The following is a 26,518-nucleotide window of genomic DNA, read 5'->3' on the forward strand; positions in this document are numbered from 1 at the left end:
CACTCACGCCACTTCGTTCTCTCCTTATGTTTCCGCACTCCAGAATTAAGCAAGCCTAAAATGACTCCAAATGCAGGGCGTTTTGAAAGCTGGCTCCTGTTCTGGCAGTGCTTTAATGACTGATTGTTAGCAAAACTCTTCCCTGGCCTCCTCTCTTGTTGTGCTGGACAATCAATTCTCAGCAATGGCTAAATAATTAAGGCAATATTAACTTTGTTAATGCAGTGTCCACTGAATGGACATCAAGAAAGCAAACACGTTTGATACAGATTGATTCCCATTCGCCTTAAAATATTTCTGTCCAAACAAAAGGAAAAGTAATTAAACTTTTAGTGGGAAAGTCACACTTAATGGCTTTGTAGTTTTAATTGGCCACATCAGTTGCAAATTATCCAAGCAACAATTAGTGACAAAACAGTATCTTCTAACAAAGGGGCCTTGCCGACCATATAGTGTAGTATAGTGCACGCTAGAATACTAAACCAAATACTGCATAGAATGCAAATGGGATGTGAAAATGCATTGCGGTGGCCTTAAAGGAGAAGTCCACTTCCAGAACAACAATTTATAGATAATGTACTCACCCCCTTGTCATCCAAGATGTCCATGACAAAGAAGTTGTGTTTTTGAAGAAAACATTTCAGGATTTTTCTCCATACAATGGACTGATATGGTGCCCCAAGTTTGAACTTCCAAAATGCAGTTTAAATGCGGCTTCAAACAATCCCAAATGCGGTTGTAAACAATCCCAGGAGGAAGAAGGGTCTTATCTAGCGAAACGATCGGTTTATTTTCATTAAAAATATACAATTTAAATACTTTTTGATCTCAAACGCTCGTGTTGTCTTACTCCCTGAACTCTGTGTATTCTGGCTCAAGACAGTTAGGGTATGTCGAAAAACTCCAGTCGTATTTTCTCCCTCAACTTCAAAAATCATTTCAAAATCATCCTACATCGCTGCAGAAGTACCGACCCAGTCTTTGCAAAGTGAACATGCAAAGAAGATCAAACACCCTTAACAAAAAAGGTAAAACGGCGATATAGGGCGATTTTGTTTTTCGACATAACCTAACTCATGAGTCAGAATACACAGAGTTCAGGGAGAGTAAGACCAGACGAGCATTTGACATTAAAAAGTATATAAATGTTATTATTTTTATGAAAATAACCGATCGTTTCGCTAGATAAGACCCTTCTTGCTTGGCTGGGATCGTTTACAACCTCATTTGGGATCAACCTCATTTAAACTGCATTTTGGAAGTTCAAACCCGAGGGCACCATATCAGTCCATTATATGAAGAAAAATCCTGAAATGTTTTCCTCTAAAAACATAATTTCTTTACGACTGAAGAAAGAAAGACATGAACATATTGGATAACAAAAGGGGGAGTACATTATTTGTAAATTGTTGTTCTGGAAGTGGACTTCTCCTTTAACAACGTAGGAGTCACTTAAGCCACGCTTAAAATATATATGGATGTCATTGTATTACATAATTAAATATTATACAGGTACACATTGCAAGTGCAACATTTTCATAAAAAGAAGTTTGTTAGGTTTTTAAATACAAAAACAACAAATATATTGTTCAAAATTAAGGAAAAAAATACGTTGATTGTCTTACAGGGATAGTTCACCCAAAAATAAAATGTTATCATTCCAAACTTGTTTGAGTTTCTTTCTTATGTTGAACATAAATGAAGGTATTTTGAAGAATGCTGGTAATCAAACAGTTGATGGTCTCCACTGACTTATATATAAAGATTTTTAAATGCATTTGAATGCACAAGTGTCTTATGCTTAGCAAAGGTGCCTTTATCAAAAATACAGTACAAACTGTAATATTGTAACATATTAATACAGTTTTAAATCAGGAGAGTAATATTTTTTTTTTTTAGTTTTTCAGCATCGTTACCCCAGTTTTCAGTGTCTTCTTCAGAACTCATCCTATTGAGTAGAGCTTAGATCGGGCCCAAAAAAATTAAACCCGATCCTACCCGAGCCCGTGCACCTTGTGTCCGAGCCCGACCCGGTCCGACACATTAACTGTAATTATGAGCCCGAGCCCAATTTAAACCCGACTATTTTTTAATACGTGAGCCGTTATAACAGACGTTCTCAACTACAATTCTAAGTTGTTTGAACTACAGAAATTAGTTTAGATTTATCTTAATGAAAAATGCAACAAGGACGAAGCATGTAAACTGCATTGTTTGTTTATTCAGAATGGATCGCAAATAGATCTGAATGAAAAAAAAAAATAGCCTAAAAAAACGTGAACAATGATAAACATAGAAAATGAACAAGTAATTAACTTTGGATGGCATATGTAATAAATATAAGTTTTAGAATATTTTTAAATAAAATAAATATTTTAAAGCCTATTATAAAACGTAGTGCAAAACAGCTTCATGACCCTAAAAACTAGATTTTTAGCAATGATCTAAAACATGCAAAACGAACAAGAAAGAACTTGACCTAGTCTATAGGCATATAACAAAATCAATATAAATCGAATAATTTGAAAACACAACAAATAGGCCTATTTTGATATTTTCAAATGTAGGCATTATTGCAAAAACGCCAGTGGAGGAGACGCTGTCGCGGGAGCTAGAGCGTTGCTGCGCATAACACGCGTTGCAAATTGCTCAACTTTGTAGACTTACACGTGTTGCTCAGGCCGACTTTGCTAAAATATTCGTATAATATTTATAATTATGGCATAGCTCTCCACCCAATTAGGCTAATTAAGTAATGATTTAAAAAAAAAAAAAAAAAAAAACACACACAAATGCTTGATGATGGCCCCGCCCAGCCCGGCCCGGCCCGAAGATAGTGGCAGGAAATATCGGCCCGACCCGGCCCACGGGTCGGGTCGGGTCAAGTCTGGGCTCGGCCTCGGGCAGAGAATCTAAACTCTACTATTGAGCTGATATGGTGCTTAAGAAACATTTCTTATTATCATCAATGTTGAAAACAGTTATGCTGCTTAATATTTTTTATGGAAAACACAGTACTTTTTTTCTCAGAATTCTTCATGAATTGAAAGTTTAAAAAACTGCGTTTAATTGATTTTTTTTTTTAATATTTTAAAGTATTTTACTGTCATTTTTGATCAATTTGAAGGGCACTTACTATGCTTCTTTTACAAGAAGTAATATAAGACTAAGGTGTCCCGAGAATGTGTCTGTAAAGTTTCAGCTCAAAGTACCCCACAGATCATTTATTATATCATTTTGAAAATGCCTATTTTGAGTGGAACCAGAAACATGCTGTTTTCGTGCATGTCTCTTTATGCACGAATGAGCTGCTGCTCCCTGCCCCCTTTTCTGGAATAGAGCTGTTTCTTTACAGCTCATACCTCAGATACTCTGCTAAAAAACATCTGTTTGGTTTAGATTATCATGTCTATCGTGCTGAAATCATGTGTTTTAAAGCCATATCAGTTTAAAATTCTAAAATACGTTTTTCTGTGCACACACTCCGAAGCACGCAAAGAGAAAACAGCTGTCACACGGTATGTGAGTACTAAACTAAGTTCTCGTTCATGTCTTATTTCACCTAAACTGTTAAAACACACATTAGTTATAAAACCACAGTCGGTTATGTCTTTGTAAACAGCTGGGAAAGAAATCGCATGTTTAGATCTGCGTAATATACCTAATATACATAGTGTAATATACAATACCTATACTGGTGTCTACACTGTTAATATTGCCCAAACAATAAAATAAAAACAGAAAATCACTGCTTTTGAATGAATAATTTCTGTAGCTCTAATAAGAAGACATCTTTTATTCAAATGCTGCTTTTAAATGCTCCAGTGTGAAGATAAACATGGCGGATTGTGTGCAGCTCAGGGCGGAGTCTCTGCTAATAGGCCAGTGTCCGTCAACAGTCATGGGCGGGACCTGTAAAATGTGATGTCGTATTTTACAGATTCTGCAAACAGCTTGTTCTGAGGCACTTCTTATGATTTATGGGGATTAAAAAAAGGAGCAGATGGATACTTATCATTATAGGGTTGTTGTATACACACTGCCAACACACATTTATGTTCAAACAACATGTAAAAGTGCATAATAGGTGCACTTAAATGCGTCCTTGCGTTTTTTACCCAATCCATTTATTTAAAATTGCTTTGGGACTTGGTTAAAAGTGAAGTTAGTTCTGAGAAAAGATGTTGCATCATTTGTTTCAAGAATTCCCTTTTTTGATCTTTTGTTACGCAATTCAGCGACATTCCTACATCTCAGATGTGGCTTATAAAGTATCTAATATGTTTTGAGGACACTATAAGACTGTAAAAATAATTTAGTTTAAATAAAAAGAAACATTTGAATATTTTAATGATTTCATTTAATTACATGTCATATGTACAACCATAACGAGTTAAAAGAAGGACTTATCGTACTCCTCATAAGAAGAAGTTGTTGATTTTGCAGCTCTGACACATTAATTACCCCCCCACAGATAACATTTTGATAACCCTGCAGCATTTTTCCACAGGCGCACCCACTCCCTGCAAGGGAATTTATTTTTTGGCCGGTCTCTCTCAGCGTGGTTGTCAGCTGTTATCAGCACATCTACCTGTAGAACAAGAGTCTCAGATAAAGGAAATAATCCTTGATGAGCGTGCATGAGATCAACAGACAGAACTCATTTAGCCTGTCACTATCCATTATGGAGGTTTCCTGCGAAGGCTCTGAAGAAACTCTCTGCCGGGCACCGTTGCCGTATTTTTCTGTGTCGCCAATTTAATTCCAGTATGTTGCTGAACTGTTGTGCTCAGCTGTTTTTATGACTACTTTTGTGTTCATTTCACCAATGCACTCGAAATCGAATATCATTGTTAGGTGAATGTGCAGCATTTTTGCTTTTATTGCTTTATATTAAAGGTGATGTGCAATTTTTCCCCTGTTACAGTAATAACAGTAATAACACATTTTATTTATACAGTACTTTTTGCCATCCTAGCTTAATATGGTTGGTAAGATTATTTCATGAAGCACACCATCCCACATTTGCATTTGGGTTTTTTTTAGATTTGTAATTTGTAAATCCATTTTTAGCCCCTGTAATCCAGTCCCAAACAACAGATGGGCTTTGCCCGGCACTGTGATTGATTCATTTGCTGATTGTTTCAATATATAATACCTAATACATGACAGAACATCTGTTTTTGTTGATGACCAGCATATTAAACCATTTAAGCTTTAAATACATACCTGACTCCAATTAGACTCTTCTAAATTAGCTTAATGGCTAAATCTGGTGGATAGCCTGCTTTTTTTTTTTTTTTTAAACAGCCTTATTATTGATCACTTTAGTGTGTCACATGATCTTGTTGTTTCTCTTCAGGGACATGGCTGCCAGCATTGAAATTATGCAGCTAGACTTTGAGATGGAGAACTTCACCAGTCAATCAGTCACCAGAAGAATCAACTGGAATATTGATTACCGTGGCCAGAATCCAGCCTCGGATGCAGAGAAGGTGGTCACAGAGCTGACGGTTGTGCAGAAGGACATTCAAGCCATCATTCCACTTTCAATGGTAAGAAGATCTTCCTGTCTGTCACCTAGGGTCATAAAGTTTGAGAAATGAGACTGCACTTCAGTCTAGTTTAAATACAATTTAACTTGTCAAAACAGTGGATCACAACAATTACCACCCACTTTTCTAGCAGACTTGGTTTTGGAATTATTTTTCAAATTCATTTCTACGTAGGCTTTTTAATGAATATTTTAAGCCACAAATCACAAAATTACACTGGAAGCAAAAAAAAGGTTTTTGAAAATCAGACAATTCTGCTGGCTGCAATTACATTTTTATGGTAACAGCAACTTCTGGATTGAACAGAAATTCTGCAGCGGCCTTGGATTTTGTAAATGATATGGAAATCATATTGAAGTTTGGGTCTTATACAGAAGCATATACCATAGCTTAACTACCTTAGAGCTCAGGGTAGACTGACTTTGATAGGTTTTGATAGGTTTATACTTTATCGGCAGGCCCACATGACATATGTGGCCACACAGAATTGGAATTCCTGTCAATCACAAAATAACACGCACATAACCCTTGTGTGTTTGTTTATTAATATTTTGCCTTATTTTATGAAAATCTCCACTGCCAATGAGAGTGCAGTACATTCATCCTCAAAATAAAGGTCAGCAGATTCCATCTAGGCCCAGTTCAATCAGTTTTTAGTATAAAAACTCTCAGTGAGATTTCTTCCAAAACCCCTTTATTCTGCTGAAATGCCAACCACTTACAATGTTTACATAACCATTAAAGCAGAACTCCACTTCTAGAACAACAATTTACAAATAATTTACTCACCCCCTTGTTATCCAAGATGTTCATGTCTTTCTTTCTTCAGTCGTAAAGAAATTAGGTTTTTTGAGGAAAACATTTCAGCATTTTTCTTCATATAATGGACTGATATGGTGCCCCGATTTTGAACTTCCAAAATGCAGCTTAAATGCGGTTTCAAACGACCCCAAATGCGGTTGTAAATTATCCCAGCTGAGACAGAAGGGTCTTGTCTAGCTTAACGATCGGTTATTTTAATAAAAATAATACAATTTATATACTTTTTTAATGCCAAACGCTCGTCTTGTCTTACTCTGCTTGGACTGTTTTTGTTCCGGTTCGTATGTCGAAAAACTCCCATCTCATGTTCTCCCTCAGCTTCAAAATCGCCCTGTATCGCTGTTTTACCTTTTTTGTTAAGGGTGTTTGATCTTCGTTGCATGTTCACGTTGCAAAGACTGGGTCGGAACTTCTGTAGTGATGTAGGATGATTTTGAAATGATTTTTGAAGGTAAGGGAGAAAATACGATTAATTTTTTTTCGATATACCCTAACTGTCTTGAGTCAGAATACACAGAGTTCAGGGAGAGTAAGACAAGACAAGTGTTTAAAAAGTATTTAAATTGTATTTTTTTTTTAATTAAAATAACCGGTCGTTTCGTTAGAACTGCATTTAGACAAAAAAAAAAAAAAACAATTTGTGGGACCTGAAGGATTTTTCTGAAGGAACAGCAGGCAGTTTAACTGTGCATGACAAACAAGGGACTCATGAACAACTATCATTAAACAAAAAACACAGCTGTGGATCATTCTGGTAACAACACAGTATTAAGAATCAAGTGTATGTAAACTTTTGAACAGGGTCATTTTTATAAATTCAACTATTATTTTCTTTTGTGGACTATATGTAAATGTCTTTTATGTGAAATATCTTATTCAGGTCAGTACTAAGTAAAAAATAACATGTATTTTGTATGATCCCTTTTATTTTGGTACATTAATTAACATTTTGCAGTTTCTGCAAGGTGTATGTAAACTTCTGACCTCAACCGTATATAGACTTTTATCAGACATTAGCACTGTATGGAAAATCTATACACTTCTGTTTCAAGAAACACATTCAATATAAATGGTTGTTTCAGATTTCATGTGGATAATGGACGTTATTATTTAGTGCGTAATTGCATTAAATGTGCATTTGTAGTACTTCAAGTTTTAAAGGTATATTTTTAAAAACTGTACTTGGAGATATCATATCAATGACAATTTAAGGGCCACTTAAGTGTGCTTAAGAGCACACTTTCATGATTATGTTTCTGAACACAATTTAGTACGCTTTTGAAATTATATGGACTTTGTAATAATGTCAAATTAAAAGTTTTACTTTAAATGACTTTTCAAATTATGTGTTAATATTATTTAGTCATCCTATAGAGCTGCCCTTATTCTAATGTGTGGATTAAAATACTAAAGGACTAACTGTAAAATGCATGAACGTTTATATTAAATTAGCAGGTAATAAATTACAAATTATATTTTTAATGTATATTAATAATACTAAAGTGCAATTTCGTCATTACATATATGTAATAAAAACATGTAAATACATGAGATTCATGTTTAGTAGAAGTTTATTTTACAATATATTCCTGTCAGTATATTCAGCAGTACGCTTTAATTATGCTTTTAAAGGCAATAGAAGTAATTATGAAATTACTACTTAAGTGGGTCAAACTGCGCTCTTATGTTTTTCTAATTGCGTTTAATAAGGTGCTAAACTATAATACATTTTTATTTAATTTAAATTACCATACAAGTAAGTGTCTGAATAAATTATATTTAGTTTATGTTCAAGTATATTCTTTTGATGCATTTTATTTCCATAATATATAAAATCTTTTTCACAAGGGTTTTCACATTATCTTTTAGGATAAGTCAGAAAAAGACTAATTCACACGTTTCACTGTAGGGCTTTTTTAAGGTAAAAGGTCTCTGGAAATGGCTAGAAAGGTTCCTTACTCACTCTATCAGCTTGAAACTCCATTATTCACCTATCAAAATTCATCTTTGATTGGTTCGAGCCATTTGCACTCCCCCATAATAAGTGTGTATGTTTAAACTCGAGCATGATTCAGTACACGGGGACCAGGTGCAGCAGAAAAGACACTTTGCTTCATGTAGAGAGGCTTCTTTGACCTGTCAGTATCCTCCAGTCCTCCCTGAAACCTATCGGTGTGTTTCAAAAGCCCTGCGCAGGCAGAATATAGCGGTTCAAATAACAAGAAGTGAATACAAAACAAGACAGTCATGAGGGAAATACTGAAAACTGCGCCAGTCCAAGTGCCAAGGCCTCAATTTTTCACTACCTCCCTTTATGCAGACACACACAAAGAATCCAAGAACAGATATAAGCTCTGTTCCAAAACCTAGTGAGCTGCTTCCGTAGGCAGCATTTCAAGTCATCATAGGTGGGCTTTAGTATTACTGCTTCCTAAGACACCTTTCCAGCCATATTCTAAAGCAGCACCACTTTTTTATTCACTACACATAAGGCATTCCCAGAATGCATTGAGACAAACTGCAAAAATAGCTTGACATATTAGTTTTATTGAAATCTATTGTACATTTTTTGACTATGTAGACCGTTCCAAATCAGTCATTACGAGGTTCTATATCAGTTAGGACACTGCCTGTGTAGGCAGCAGACAGCGAGGCGGCTCACTAGGTTTTGGAACGGCGCTTAAGTGTTAGACACAGGGATGTAAGTGTTCAATAGCTGGAAAATATGTGATATACACGATACGCCATGTGTTTATGTGGGCTTCATGCATGAAAAGACCTTCTTTATACATTTTCTAAATGCTCGAGAGGTCTGTTCGCCCTCATTGGGGGATTTGTAAGTAGGAAGCAATCAGTAAGGCTCATATAAGAGATGTTTATAGATACAACAATGGCAGGACCTATATGTTGTATGCCAAGCGCATGAAATGAATCCTGCACTGATTTAGGCGAGCAAATCCCACTTCATACACCCACAGACACGCTCACGTTCTGAGCAACTAATGAGTATCCCACATACAGCCCAGACGCACACATGCAGATACACCATGAATATACATGCACAATAGGAAACACACATGCACTTCTTTGAATTCCTGAATTATCACATATGTAAATCCCTGGGTACAAAGCCGAGTTTGAGAAAGGCGATGTCAGATCTGTCATTTTTTTTTTGGAAGATAAAAATTTGTTTACTTTTTAAGCAAAAAAACTTGTGTAGCACAGGTTCTGGGATGCGTGTTCACGTACTATTGAATCACGTCGGAAGGTCACGTGGACGTAGGCAGAACTACAGACCCAGTGTTTACAAAGCGAACGCGCAAAGACTAAGAAAGTGCAAGTAAATCAAATGCTGTTTACAAACAAAAAGGTACAACGATGTCGGACGATTCTGAATTTGTAGGAGAAAATAAGATGGAGTTTTTCAACATACTCTACCTTTTTGAGCCGGAGTACACAGACGATGAACTTGTGGTGATTCGAAGACGTGATTCATAGTAGTGATGGGAAGTTCGGATCATTTTACCGACTCGGACCTTTGAGTCTCGTTCAGCAAAATGAACAAATCTTTTTTCGAGTTTTTCGTTCATTTTAGCAAAATCAGCATCACGTGACAGCCCCATAAGATGAACGAATGACTCGAAAAACCTGAAGACTCAAAACAGGTGAACTAATTCCAGTACAGAACCTAATAGAATGTTGCGCATGCGCGACTAAACGAATCGCTCCCCGAGACGACTCGTTCTTCCCGAGTCACATTAAAGATCCGTTCAAAATGAATGAATCGTTCAAGAATGCGCATCCCAGAGCTTGTGCTACACAAACTTTTGTGCTTAAAAAGTGTACAAATTTTTATTTTTCAAAACCGATTGTTTCGCTAGATAAGAGCCTTCTTCCTCAGCTGGGATTGTTTAGAGCCCTTTGAAGCTGCATTTAAACTACATTTTTAGAAGTTCAAATTTGGGGCACCAATGAAGTCCATTATATGCAGAAAAATCCTTAAATGCTTTCGTCAAAAACCATAATTTCTTTACGACTGAAGACAGAAAGACATGAACATCTTGGATGACAAGGGGTTGAGTAAATTATTTGTAAATTATTGTTCTGGAAGTGGAGTTCTCCTTTAAGAATCTTTTTGTAGTTGACCAAATTATCATATTTTTTCAAAAGGTGAAAACATTCCCAAATCATGCTAGATATGGCCCGTATTCACAAAACATTTTTTCTTAGCACTAAGAGTTCTCCTAAATAGTTTTCTGTTAAAACCTATGCACAGAGCTGCTGAGACAAACTTTTACTAAGGAATGGACAGAAGTCTTAAGCTGAGAGTAAGCATGGGGTTGACCTCATTGCAAAAAATTATGTCAGCATGCTTACTAACTTTGCACACAGTGATTGGCTGATAGTGGAGGGTTCTCTGTCAGAGAGATTTATTCATAGAAATATTGTAGAGCGTGATATGTTGCCATATTTAAATAATGGTTTAAAAATAAAAATGTTTCCACATTCAAATAAAGACTTTAAAATGTGTGCTGTCACTAATTAAACAAGTATATTTTCCGCTAATTGTCAGCCACTTACATGTGTGCATTCTTGTAAACAGTTAACCGATATGAATATAAACTGCCTTTTAATTAATAGAGTAGAATAATCATGGCTGATAGTAAGACATGAAAACGTAAAAGAAAACCAAGTAGACACAGGAATGCTGTTACTTCTTGTCCAATTTGTATGAAAACAAGGATGCAACCAAAGGAAAATCTGGGGTTGATATAACCTCCAAAACCCAAAAAAGATGTGTGGGAAACCATATGTGTGCAAATAAATGCAACGTGATTGCTGGCGACAGCCATTTTAGCCCTGCTGAAATAAACAATAGAAACCATCATAGAATTTGTAATGGTTTTACTGGTTATAATGGGAATTGTTCTGGTTTTAATAGTAACTGTAATGGTGCCTGTCTATTGGTGGCTTGTTAAAACCACTAAATCCTAATGAAATATTTCCCAAAACACACTACAGGAAACCATTTTAAAGGTTTTAATGGTTAAAAGTTGATGGTTTGTAATGTTTGTAATGGTATTTGTAGTGGAAACCATTAGAATTTGTGTGATGGTTTGTTTCACAGATTTAGAAGCTAGTTTTAATGCTAAATGAAACACTTTTAGAGCAAAAATTTAGGAGTTCCAAATTTAGGATTGACACACCCATTATTTTCTCCTAAATCTGCAAGTTATGAGCTACTTTTAGCCTTAAGATGTTTTATGAATACGGGCCCAGATCACCCAGTTTTACATTCTTGCTAATGATTTCAGTTTATGTATTTTATAACAAATATATATGAAGAGTTTATTTGCAAAAACCAATGAACTGAGTGCCGTGCATTATTCTCCACATGTAGCGTGATACCTGTATTTGTTTAAGTTATTATTACTTAATCAAAAAAAAAAAAAAAAACATGATTTCTGATAAAAATAAATATGGAGTTGTTTGTTTTTAAAAATAAACTCTTTACTTGGTACTACTAGAAAAACTTTTAAGGTTGCTTTTTATGTCAGTTTGGTAACTAAATATATGACGTTTCCTAAGTCTATCATTAGCTATGTTTACATTTTGCGTTTTTCACCCAAGTAATCCGGAAATCTTAGTCGGACTGTAAAACCTTAAGGTAAACAATTATATCAATCCGATTTAGCTCAATCCAAATGAAATTTACATCTGATGGAAAGGGCAGGTGTAGACCTGAAATAATTCTATCAATAGGGGAAAAAAAATGCATGTACACACTTAAATCTATTTTCTTAAACAAATATATGTTTTCTCTACTTCTGAATGTAGTGACTGGACACCTACAGTAGTATGCGTAGTAGTAAGTTTTCTAAGTGTTGTTTGTAATGCATGTAATGCACATGTAAATGAGGCCATGTCCACGTTTTTGTTTGAAAATGCGTCTGTCTCTCTCTATTTTGGCCTTCTGCTCACACTGAGACAGCGTTATTGTCAAGAAAAACTGAGCTTTTTAAAAACACTCTCCAAAGTGGATACATTTAAAAACTCAGTTTTCACATTGTAGAGTGGACTGTGAAACCGGAGGCTTTTGAAAACAATGACGCATGTTTAGTCATGTGACTCATATTGTACCAATAGATGTCTATGTTTATACTGGTATTGTGCTCGTTATGTGCTATTATCGCAGTGTTGCTAAAGATGAGTTACTTTGTACACTCTTCATTCACAGTCCTGCAAAAATGACAATCAATTTACTAACAATTATTTTCCTGCGGCAAAACACGAGGGCAGTTGCGTTTTAGATCAAACATGTAATTGTGAATGAGTGCGACCTCGACGCCAGTGAATGGTGGGGTATTTTTTTGTAAATACAATGATCCTGCCAGAAGAATTGAGTGAAAATGTCTGTCTGTTCCATCTGTATCATCTCAGTGAGCTTTTATGAGGTTTTACACATGCGCAGTAAGGTGAATTTAAAGTTTTCTAAAGTTTTAGTGTGGATGAGGATGAAGAGGGTTTTGAAGTGAAAACACTGTTTTGAAATGCATCAGGATTAATGTAAACACGGCCCGAGTGTTCGAAACACTTTGAAATGTGTAGGTTTCATTTGAACAGAACTTTCAAATCTGAAATCCGAGTGGATTCATTTGGACTGATGAAAATTAGTTCATATAAACATACTGATTGTTACAAATGAAAGATGTATTCTGGACAAATTTCCTGAACTTCATATTCAAATGTCTTTTTTAGTAGAGTCATGTTCAGAGGTTGTCTCTGGCCCACATTTGGCCCCTAGATACTGGATGAAACACTATGACTTATGTATAACCTCAACCGTTTTTCCCAACAGGTTCAGTCTGGCCACAATTAGCCCTCTTACCTCACAAAGCCTGTCTCTCAACCTCTATTAACATGAAGTGCTCTTTCAAACCTGGCCAGCGAGAGAGGCCTCTAACACGCATACAGGATCAGCTCCTCATGTTCGCTTGAAATAGCTTCGTTTTGGCATGTGAAGGCGGCCCTCGATAAGCACGCGGGGGACAGAGGATGTGTTGCCTACATGGGCTTCACTTCTGTTCCTGCTTCAATAGTACATCATAAATAAAATATGACACGGCCTTCCAGTCTGGGCTAGTATCATGGGCACACACATACACACACACTTTTGGACAAGGGAATAGTTCTGGTATATGAAAGAGGGAAGATTCTGGACGTGAGGTCACGATGACCTTATGTTTTTTCCGCAGGCTCTAAACCAGAGGGATAGATTAAGACTTTAAAGTTAACTCGACCCTTTTAAAATAATATTGACACTTTTTTGGCTTCTTAATCCTGTAAAGTCTGGCAAATAGTAGTCAGAAAAAAAAAATCTATATTTTATTAGACTGTATTTTGAACCTTTAGACCTGTATGATGGTTTTAGTGCCAAGTTAAAAAATAAAAATAAAAATACTAAAATTACAAGATTAAAATCATAATAATGTTTTGAGAATAAAATCAAAATATTTTGAGAATAAAATAGAAATTACGAGAATAAAGTCAAAATATTTTGAGAATAAAGTTGAAATTTCATGAATAAAGTCGAAATTCAGAGAAAAAAGTCGTAATGTTTTGAGAATAAAGTAAATGTTTAGAGAATAAAGTTGAAATGTGTTAAGAATAAAGTCGTAGTTGCATAAAATAAAATCATAGCAATTAAAGTTATAATGTGCTCTTTAATGTGGCAGGAATCAATCGTCTTTTCGATTATAATGAGACATTCATTGATTAAATTATACTTTTTTTTTTTTTTTGTGAAAATTCCACCACCTACTCCACAAAAAACATCTAATTTAAAAACAACAACAATAAATCGTTCTATAGGTTGAAGTGGACTCGTTAACTTAAGTTCTATTGTTGTCTTTTCTGAGGTATATAAGTGACTATTCACAAGCTGTTTTACAGTAAGCTGTAATACAGTAAATGACTGGAATTAATATTTAACATCGTCCATTCATTATTTGTAGCGTGCCAGCCACCCAGTAATCGCAATAAGTTTGTTCTTTGTTTATTTTAATATAACACAGCTCTGCCTTCAAATTCTGTCAGTTTTATTGTGAAATACAAATAATAATTGTGTTTTTCCTCTTTATTTCAAGTTTATAGCACAATATAAACGTAAACGAACATCAGAATTGCTACACATTAATTCTCATAATTTTGACTTTATTCCTAAAATATTTTTAATTTATTTTTGAAACATTTTGGCTTTATTTTTTATTCTTATTCTTAATTCTTCTAATTTTAACCTTATTATCATAATTTTGACTTTAAAGCAATTATGAAAATAAATTCAAAATATTACAAGAATAAAGTCAAGCTTACGAGAATAAAGTCAAAATATTTTGAGAATAAAGTTGAAATATTTATAGATTTTTTTGGCTATATTCTCCTAAAATTTTAATGTAATATTTTGACTTTATTCTCATAATTTCAACTTTATTCTCCCAATATTCTGACCTTTTTCTTTTACATGCGGCACTAAAATGCTGTCATAGATCTGTGTGTAAATATATGTGTATATATTTTATGTCACTTTACAGAATACAAATGGCTTCCGGATGCCATTTCATGTTGACTGTAAAATGCCCATATTTTATAGCAAGCCACTTGACCACAGCAACATACATCCTTGTTTGAATCCAGAAAGCATTTGCTGCTATATACCAAGCTGGTTATTCGTAGTACAGTGCACACAACTGTAAATTGCTTCGAAAAATCTCATGGTAAGGGCAGTCTGTCACCTCACCAGTGTCTTATATCAAATAGCCTGTATTTTCGGTATCTTTTCCGCATGTGATAAGAGGCTCAGGTTTACCCTGCTCCGACTGTGTGTGAAGTGTTTAATGGCTTGCAAAAGCTCCCTTGCTGTTATTTACAGCTAAAGCTGTCTATATCCATCTGAGCTGGCGGTTTCACCCATCACGTGAGACCGTTCGGCTCACGCTGTCTGTCACTGTAAATACTGTCCTCCATGAGAATGATACTCCCATTTGCATTCCCAACCATGCGCTTGCACACTGCTGTCACTTGAAAATGATTCAGAATGAAGGGCAGCGCTGACCCGTCTCTTGTGTTAAAGCAGTATGCTACATTACTATAATAGTAAAAATGTATCAAAAACATGGTATTACTACAGTGTTAGCATGAGAACAATGGATATATATCAAAGTATCAGCATTAACCGTGGTCAAAAAGAATACCGTGGTATTGGGGAAATATGTGTTATGGTAATACCATGGCATTTTATGAATCACAGTACAAAGTCCATTGTATTATCATCTGATACATCACCATGGTACCACTGCAGTCCTTTTTTGCATGGGATGAGAGACTCAGAGTTAAATCTTGATGTTATTACTGTGGTCTTTTCCGTACTTAGTTATTATTTGCTGAAAATAAACCTGGATTTGAATCAGCTTCCTTTGCTGAGAGTCCCTGTGTGTCCGTGACCATCTGTTTAGGTTTTTGCTTGGAGTGGAGGAAATGACAGCGGTAGGCAACACCAGCACAATAGTCTTTTTCTAAACATGAATCGTATGAATTAAATTCAACGGTTGGATGTTGTTGACCTTTAAAGTTTACCTTGCATAAAAATGAGACGTCAGGCAAAGAATTGAGTCGGTCGGCTGCGGGATGAAAAGCTTTTGCAGAGGCCTGTAATGAATTTATTTCTTAGTGCAAGAACCCAAGACTTCCATTTAAACAAGGCAGGCAGGCCAGTAATGCACTTTGAATGAAAATTATGATTATGCAGTTTCAGCTAAGGCTATCAGAGTAATTCTGAGCTAATAACTCATTTGCTCAGTGGGGAGATATTAAAGAGAACCTAATTCAGATGTTATTTGCAAGTCCAACATTTACGACCCTTTTCATCTGGTGACTGCATGCTAAAAAATGTGAATAAAGAGAAAAAGCATTGTATATACTTTTTAATAAAATGAAAAAGTCTACAGCACAATGTGTAATGCAGTCCTGTGATAAATCCTATAGTGCCATTACTGGAAATTAAGCTGCAATAAAGTATAAATAATAGATGAATATATATATATATATATATATATATATCAGTAAAGTTGAAGTCAAAAGTTTACATACACCTTGCAGAATCTGTAAAATGTTAATTATTTTACCAAAATAGGAGGTATCATACAAAATGCATGTTTTTTTTTTTTATTTATAAGGTTTATAAGATATTTCATATAAAAAACATTTACATTTAGTCCAAGAGAAAATGATAGTTGAATTTATAAATAAAACCCCGTTGAAAAGTTTACATACTTGATTCTTAATACTGTGTAGTTACCTGAATGGTCCACAGCTGTTTTTTTTTTTTTTTTTTTTTTTTTTGTATAAACTGCCCGCTGTTCTTCAGAAAAATCCTTCAGCTTCCACAAATTCTTTGGTTTTTCAGGATTTTTTTGTATTTGAACCCTGACTGTGTGAGATCCATCTTTTCACACTGAGGACAACTGAGAGACTCATATGCAACTATTACAGAAGGGTTAAACGCTCACTGATGCTCCAGAAGGAAACACAATGCTTTTTAAAGTTTGAAGATCAGGGTAAATTTTACTTATTTTGTCTTCTGGAAGTCATTAGAGTATCTTCTGTAGCTTCTGAAGGGCAGTGCTAAATTAAAAAAATATGGCAAAATAAGAAAATTATACACATCTTCATTCCGTTCAAAAGTTTGAACCTTCTGAAATAGTTGAATATGAGTCCCTTAGTTGTCCTTAGTGTCTCAAAATCATGCAGTCATTGTTGGAAAGAGTTCAAAGACTAATTTACTTAGATCACACACTTTGTTACATCAAGATAGGATCTAAAATAGCATGAAAACATGATCTGTGGGAGTTTTTAGTGAGTAATCAGCTTGGTGAAATTTCAAGCAAATCTCCATGAGCATTTTTCACCGAGCTTTGATGACTGATGATCCAAAAAATTCAAAAATAGTAGAGTTAATTATTAATAAAAACAGTTGAAAATAAGTTCATAAATAAAATATATTGTTTAATTTGTTACTGCCTTAAGCTATTATTTTGGAATAAATGTGAAATGCTTTAAAACACTAACTTGATGAAATTCATACTTGATGTTTAATAAATAGAAAATTGATTACATTGTTACTGTAAAATTTTGTTTGTTTTCTTTTTCTTGTAGTGTAAGTAATGTTTATTTAACCAAGAAAATGTGACTGGGACACAAATTTACATTTGATTTAAAAAAATAAAATAAAATAAAATAAATAAAAAATATTAAAAAATAAAAAATAAAAAATAATCGAGATCAGTGGTTCTCAAACCTGTCCTTGAGTACCCTCACCTCTGCACCTTTTTTATGTCTCCCTCATCTGTCACACCTGATTCAACTCATCAGCTCATTAGTGGAGACTGCAAGACCTGAAGTGGGTGTGTCAGATATGGGGAGACATACAAAATGTGCAGTGTTGGGGTACTTCATGGAGAGGTTTGAGAACCACTGATCATCAATGATGTTATCTGTTACTACCTAGCACTGACTATATATACTCACTATACTCAGATCCCCAACTCTCATTGAGAATGAATGACTTAAGCTGCTTTGTTGCTGCACATTGCTGTCAGTGGTAACCTTTGCATGCAAATCTAGGATTTTTATGTCCAAACCAGTAGTGACGAGGACAACCTCAATAAGTTTCTTTTGCATCGCACTGGGTCGCCCCACCTATAGTGGAATCTCGTTGGTCCAAAATTACACTCCATATAAGTCCACATCCATCTATTTTATGTGTAGGACAAGTGGGGATGCTGGATCCCATCCCAGCGCCTTAGGCCATAGACAGCAAGTCAGCGTGAAATGCATTTCCCAAAGCATTGTTAGCCAGCTATGCTCCAGCTTTACAAACATAATTCAGTTCAGCGTTTCCTGGAAATACAGGTTTTAATCTGTGGTTAGAAGAATAGTTTAATAGTTCTTGAGCAAAATAAGCAAGCCAACATGCAGTACAATGTATGTCTTAACATGTAAATATTTGTAGTAACATTAAAAGTTCAACAACTGAGACAAAAACCGAACAAGACTAACAGGCATTTGATGGACAGAATGGCATGGTTGCAGTGAGGCCTCCAGTCTTAAAGGAGAAGTCCACTTCCAAAACAAAGATTCACATATAATGTACTCACCCCCTTGTCATCCAAGATGTTCATGTCTTTCTTTCTTCAGTCGTAAAGAAATTATGTTTTTTGAGGAAAACATTTCAGCATTTTTCTCCATATGATGGACTGATATGGTGCCCCGATTTTGAACTTCCAAAATGCAGTTTAAATGCAGCTTCAAACGATCCCAAATGCGGTTGTAAACGATCACAGCTGAGGAAGAAGGGTCTTATCTAGCGAAACAATCGGTTATTTTTATTTAATAAATACAGTTTAAATACTTTTTAATCTCAAACTAAAAATAATAATATTTTTAAAAAATATTATACTTAGAGGACTTTTAGAAAAAGTCTCTTATGCTCATCAAAGTTCCATTTATTTATTCAGAAATACAGAAAAAAAGTAATATTATGAAATATTATTGCAATTTAAAATAACAGTTTTCTATTTTAATATACTTTAAAATATAATTTATTTCTGTGATGCAAAGCTGAATTTTCATCAGCCATTACTCCAATCTTCAGTGTTACACAATTTAATATGCTAATTTATTGTCAATGTTGGAAACAGTTGTGCTGCTTAATATTTTTTGGAAGCTGGGATGCTTTTTCAGGATTCGTCTTGCCTTTCGCTCCCTGGACTTTGTGTATTCTGGCTCAAGACAGTTAGGGTATGTCGAAAACATAAATCATATTTTCTCCCTCAACTTCAAAAATCATTTCAAAATCATCCTACATTGCATCAGAAGTACTGAACCAGTCTTTGCAAAGTGAACATGCAAAGAAGATCAAACACCCTTAACAAAAAAGGTGAAACGGCGATATAGGACGATTTTGAAGTTGAGGGAGAACGTGAGATGGGAGTTTTTTGACATACCCGAACTGTCATGAACCGGAACAAAAACAAAGTCCAGGCAGAGTAAGACAAGACAAGCATTTGGCATTAAAAAGTATATAAATTATATTATTTTTTATTAAAATAACTGATCGTTACACTAGATTAGACCCTTCTTTCTCAGCTGGGATCATTTACAACTGCATTTGGGATCGTTTGAAGCTGCATTTAAACTGCATTTTGGAAGTTCAGAATCGGGGCACCATATCAGTCCATTATATGGAGAAAAATGCTGAAATGTTTTCCTCAAAAAGCATAATTTCTTTACGACTGAAGAAAGACGTGAACATCTTAGATGACAAGGGGGTTAGTACATTATATGTGAATCTTTGTTTTGGACTTCTCCTTTAAGTACTATAATGCATCACATCCTCATGGACTGAACAAGACTGGCCAGTTTTTGCTGTGAGATGTTACCCCAAAAATGATGCACCAGGTTTGGATTTTAAATTAGTTTAGTTTTGCAAAGCCAAAAAGAAAATAAGTTTTTCCAAATGAAGAGTCAAGTCATTTTATGTGGAATACATTACTTTCATCCCTGACAACCTGAAAAGGCACTCTAGAAATAAAAAACATTCAAGTGATGTTGATTGAAAACCAGTTCAAATAAGACTTTGGCTTTCTCATTCATACATGCATGCTTTTATTTCTACTGTTTTAAATGCCTGTTTAAAAGTGAAGGGAATCGATGGAAAGTTTCTCCTCAAATATGCTGTTTTGATTGAAGCATGAGGGAGAGAGAGTGGAGAGAGAGCTGCATAATCTTTGCTTTATTCCTATGGGCCACAAGGGAAATAATTTACAGTTAGTTGTTCAACATCCCTGCAGCAGTTCTATCCAAAATAATGAATTGATTTTTCTTGGAAAGCAATTGTGAAGCCAATGTGCTCTTTAATTGGCTTCAGCTTTTGGGATGTAATTGAAAGCATAGATTTATTTGCATGTGTCATCTAACAGGAAAACTTTTAAATTGGTAAGCTCAGGATAGAGCGTTTTAAAAGTTAATCCATTACCATGGAAGTACTATAAATGATATAGCCCGAGAGGATTTATACAAAGTGAATGAGAACCTCAATCCCATTTGAGTTCGTCACAAATGACTTTGTCGAACATCTACGTCTATTTTTTTAAGCTTCATATATTTTACAGCATGTATTCTTCTTTTACTTTCTGATTGACCATTTTCTGATTATGATCCATGGTCTAGTAAGCTTTTATTCCAGAAAAGATATTTTAATGCTTTACAACTATTGTAATTTTCCTGTAACATTATTTTACTTTTCTCTTATAAAAATACTAAAAAAGTCCAATGAATTGAAAAAAATGTAGATCATAACACTTACGGTACTTTCACCTGTCTGTATATTGATTTATGTTCACCGCTTACAATGCTTTTATAAAACGGCGTCTTGGTTTATATGTTTATATGACACATAATTCTTCTCAAATTAATACAAGCTTATGTCACAAAACTGCAATATTACCTTAATCAGGTTACAAGCAATAAGATTATACATCGCAATCAAATACAGCCAAATTTCAGTTTAAGTTTAAATTAATTGATATGTAAAAGTTACGTTAGATTAAAAAAATAATAATAATATTTTAATTAAAATATTATACTTAGAGGACTTTTAGAAAAAGTCTCTTATGCTCATCAAAGTTCAATTTTTTAATCAGAAATACAGAAAAAAAGTAATATTATGAAATATTATTACAATTTAAAATAACAGTTTTCTATTTTAATATACTTTAAAATATAATTTATTTCTGTGATGCAAAGCTGAATTTTCATCCGCCATTACTCCAGTCTTTAGTGTTACACAATTTAATATTCTAATTTATTGTCAATGTTGGAAACAGTTGTGCTGCTTAATATTTTTTTGGAAGCTGGGATGCTTTTTTTTCAGGATTCTTTGAATAAAAAGTTTTTTTAAAAAAACAGCATTTATTCACAATAGAAAGTCTTTACTATCACTTTTTTTATCAATTTAACACATCCTTGCTGAATAAAAGTCTTAATTTCCTTGAAAGAAAGGGAAAAAAAATCACTGACCCCACACTTTGAACAGTAGTGTATGTTACAAAATATCTTTTTAAATTTTATATTTAATATATTTATATTTATATATTTAAATATTTTAAATAAATGCTGTTCTATTAAACATTTTATTTATCAAAGAATCCTGAAAAAAAATATTGCAGGTTCCACAAAAACTGTTTCCAACATTGTTAATAAATCAGCATATTAGCATTGGGGAAATTTCATAAATAATGAAAATAGTTGCATTGTCTGACTGTTTGCCATTTTTATCTACATTGTTATTGTTGATTTTCCTTTCACAAGTAGTAACTTGAGTTGTCTTGTGATGTCAGGATGAATTTGTTCATTTTCTCAAAGAATCACTGTTGGTTCTAACCATTGTTGTGATTCATGTACCAAGCGTTAGCATCTGTTTGTGGCAATTGAAGCTAATTTGTGGGATTTTTTTGTTTGTTTTGAGAGTTTTTATGTGATAACTGTTCATGTCATGCAAACCTTTTCAAACTATTCTGTTTACAGTGGGTGACTGCATTTTAGACATTTATTCTACAAAATCGTATTATTATAAAAAAAAAAATACACACATTTTAAAAAAGCTGCCTTGGAAAATCTGAAGGGACTCATTTTAGGAATGTGAACGTTTCTAATTTGAGGCAACATGAGTTCTAAAACCAGTCAAGCAGAATTTATATTGCTCTGACATTTTTTTGACAGTGAGCGAAGCTCATGGCTTTTGACTATAATATAGATACTGTTTTTACACTTTATTAAGCAGTCTAACACTTACTCCAGGGCTTTCCTGAACATTCAGATCTTTGGAATGATGAACTTCTGCTAACCTCCTGACTCATGCGAGCTCTCTTTCTCTGTCTTTCTTTCTTCCATATCTAGGACACTGAGATTATCAACACGGCAGTTCTTACCGGGCGAACTGTGGCCATCCCTGTCAAGGTGGTTTCCATAGAGCTGAACGGAGCAGTCACTGATGTGTCATCCTTTGTGCAGTGCAAGTCATTCAACGAGGACATCGTCAAGGTACGTCACGCGCACGTCGAGAGGTTTAGTGATCTAAGACTTCCTCTACTATTCTCATATCCCATCACGGTCAACTTAAGAGACCATAAAATGACCATCAAAAACTCATTAAAGCGGAGTTTATATATGCTCCTGTGGCTACTGCTTTCGTGATCCCCTCGAGGGATCGATGCCTTTTCAGTCTCAGACAGTACATCAAAAGTGCTCAGTGCTCTGCAGAACAGCATTTCCCACTGAACAGCAGCAGAGGCCACACACTTGACTTGTGTTTAATGCCTCTTAAATGAAGAGTCTCCTAGAAAGCAGTGCACCAAAGCTCTTTTTATTAACTAAAATGACACATCTTGAGGATTAGATGCAAACAGAGCAGGACAGTTCAATTTGTCATTTACCTCATAGTCATTCTGAACTTGTATAAAGGCTTTTGCGAAGAAGAATCGTGCAGCTGTTTTCCATTCTGTGACAGTTAATGTTTCATTCAAAGTCCAAAAGTGATGACAAAAAAATTAAGTCACCTAAAAAGCACCATAAAAAAGGATGAAGCACCATAAGGCCTCTGAATCCATACAACAGCTGTGGGTGAGAAACAGACCCAAATTGAAGTAATTATTGAGAAATATTTATCTAGTGAGCTGTTAACGCAATAACTAGATATTTTGTGTGCACCATTAGCACTGAACGGCTGCTGAAGCAAACCAAGTTTTCAAGTAGACATTATCTTTATTAACAAACCACATAATTGAAGTCTAAACAAGCGCATTCTTGCCTAAAAAATACATTCCGTGACACATAAACAATATTATTTATAAAATTACAGTGGATTTTGGGGTCCACCATGACACTCGCTGTGCGAAATACTGCAAAGCGGAGTGATTTACAAACAGTGAACCAGTCAGAGTTCTGTTATCACTACCATATTGCACACTTGGAAAAGGCTCTCTGTTTTATAAATGAATATATTATTATTAATACAATCGATATTAATATTATTTTTAACAATCAGTGTTGGGGAAAGTTACTTTTAAATGTAATGCATTACACATTTGAGTTACTTCATAAAAACATAACTCATTGCATCATGCAAAAGTTTGGGAACCCCTCACAAAATCAGTGAAAATGTGTAAATAATTTTAACGAAATAAGAGAGATCATACAAAATACATGTTATTTTTTATTTAGTACTGTCCTGAATAAGACATTTTACATAAAATATGTGTACATATAGTGCACAAGACCAAAAAAATAGCTGAAATTATTAAATTACCCCCCCACACTTTGTGGTTACCTGGATGATCTACAACTGTTTTTTTTTTTTTTTGTTGTTGTTGTTTTGTTAAGGTTGTTCATGAGTCCCTTGTTTGTTCTAAACAGTTAAACTGAGCACTGTTCTTCAGAAAAATCCTCCAGGTCCTGCAGATTCTTTAGTTTTCCAACATCTTTTGCATATTTGAACCCTTTTTAGCAGTGACTGTATGATTTTGAGATCCATCTTTTCACACTAAGGACAACTGAGGGACTCAAACGCAACTATTAAAAAAAGGTTCAAACACACACTGAACGCAATGCATTAAGAGCTGGGGGTGAAACCTTTGCACAGGATGAAGATGTCCAAATTTTTATTATTTTGTTGAAATAGATATATTTTTTTACATTTAGTACTGCCCTTTGGAAGCAACAGAAGACACTTGCATGTTTTCCAGAAGACAAATTAAGTACAATTTACCTTGATCTTCAAATTCAAAAAGTTTTCACTCCTCGGCTGCCGGCTCTTAATGCATCGTGTTTCGTTCCGGAGCATCAGTGAATGTAACTAGTAAAGTAGCACATTACTTTTAAATTTACATAAAATATCTGAGTTACGTTTTTAAATACAGTTTTATGCAAAACTTGCGTTACTTGTAATGTGTTACCCCCAAACACTGTTAATAATAATAATCTAACTCAGTGGTTGTCAGCCTTTTTTTCCACCGGGCCGCACTGTGGTCCAGGTGCAAGTATCCCGGGCCGCATATCATTTACATATTACGTCACCAATACAAACCAACCAGATCTATAAATACTATGATATCTAGACAATTACATTTATTTATATAAATAAACAGTGGTGTAGTGGTGCCTGAAGAAGTGGGTATACGCATAATTTATCCCCCGGAAGTTTTAAGAAATGTCTGATCGGAAAAACCTGCTTCTTTTCATTTTTAAGGCACAATCATCAAACATATTTTTAAGGAAGCTGATGCCATGGTCCTGTCCGAGTGTTTTAGGGAATATTTGCATTTATTCACATGCAATTGAAATAGCTATTCATGTAGTGGTCTGTCATGATTTTGGCTTTTGCAGGACACTACTGAATGATGCGCATCAGAGGGATTTAGAAAGCCGACTGATAAAGAAGTGGGTAGGCTATAAACGCCTGCACTGCACCACTGTCAATAAATAATTTTGTGAAATTCGCCTTGAAAAGAGTAACAGCACAATGAAGTTGCAATTGTAAAATTCTGTCAGTAAGACGCGCACGGAAGCGTGACTTGATGCGCGACATTGCAGAAAAATGTGTGTTCACAAATGTTAATCTGAGGATGATTGCTGGGTAGTATGGGTGTTTCCTTTTGCCGGAACATTTATCAATTCATCTTTTAAGTGAGTGGCGGGACAAACCGAAAGTTGATGCCGAAAGTCAGCACTCTCCTACCTTCACTGTTGATAATGTGACTTTTCATGTTTGTATTCCTTTGTTGGCATTTTCCACATATCGTTTTTCTTCCTTAATAACAGATTTGTTCATTCTGATGCTTAATTCTAGCGAACTAATGGCTGCTGATGATGACTGTTTGAACTGAATTCTGCCAAAGCGCGTGCTTGTATATGTTCGTGTAATTAGGCTGTCTGTTCGTGTCTGAAAATAATATATGAAAATTATTAAGGAAAATTATCAAAATTATTTCATATAAAACATTATAGTTTATATTTCTTTAGTACATTTTAAATTAATGTAAAAACAAAAATGAATTGTAAAACTGTAAGTTATTTTGAAATGTGTTTGGCGGGCCGCATTTGAATTCGTAACGGCCGCAGGTTGAGAACCACTGATATAACTTAATGAAAATTATTAAAAATACATTTAAAAACATTCTTTTGTATCCTCAAAAATACTTAAAGAGTGCTTTTACACTGGCACAAAAAATCAGATTTTCTGCTCACATCTGACACAGATCGGAATTTGGTGCACGTGTAAAAACAAAAATCTGCACAAGATCCAATTTTTTTCATATCTGATCTGGGCCACTTCCGAATGTGGATTTCACTCAGATACTTATCCGATATCTGAACATCTGACCTACGTCTAAACACACATATCCAATTCTTCTCAGAACTCCCTATAAAGATAGTGTTTTAATGCCAGCGTAAGAAGTCGCACATTCAGGGGCTGGTTTTCAATCCCTGCCCCGTGAATTTTATAAATACATCAGCTTTGCTATTAAAAGTTATATTATATTTCTCAGCAATGAGGTAAAAACTTTATTATTTAGTTTTTGTAATTAAACCAACAAGTTTCACTTATGCGCAAGCCTCACATTCGCTCTCTCTCTCTCTCTCTCTCTCTCTCTCTCTCTCTCGCTCTCTCTCTTTCTCGCTCTTGTTAATTCTTTCGAGTTTATTTATATAAATATCATCTCTACCTCTAACGAGCTGTAGATAAAATAAATGAAAATTACTGTTATTTTCCGGCCTTTATCTGTTCAGTCAGATTTTGTGCTGCAAAACATCCATGACAGCTGTTGTCCATGCTGGAAAATAACAATGGCCACTCGACGTGAATTATATAAATAATTTTAGTAGCAAGACCATGTGCATAGTAAAGCGATCACTGACAGTCATTTTGGGCAGGAATTATTGTAAACACAGATATTGGATAGCAGTCATGTCTAAAGCAAATGTAAACAGGTCAGCCAAAAAATCGGATATGGTCAAAAGATCGGATC

At 34.7% G+C, this 26,518-nt stretch overlaps 1 protein-coding gene across 1 annotated transcript in view; it reads left to right on the forward strand.

The window, feature by feature from the left end:
• tmem132e (transmembrane protein 132E) overlaps positions 1-26,518 on the forward strand; it is a 401,398-nt gene that overhangs the window by 342,856 nt on the left and 32,024 nt on the right. Inside the window, 2 exon segments of the mRNA XM_051108794.1 lie at positions 5,363-5,555; positions 22,392-22,535. Of these exon segments, the coding sequence (XP_050964751.1) occupies positions 5,363-5,555; positions 22,392-22,535 (337 nt within the window).

Source organism: Labeo rohita, chromosome 5, assembly GCF_022985175.1.
Source record: "Labeo rohita strain BAU-BD-2019 chromosome 5, IGBB_LRoh.1.0, whole genome shotgun sequence".
Classification (NCBI taxonomy): Eukaryota; Metazoa; Chordata; class Actinopteri; order Cypriniformes; family Cyprinidae; genus Labeo; species Labeo rohita.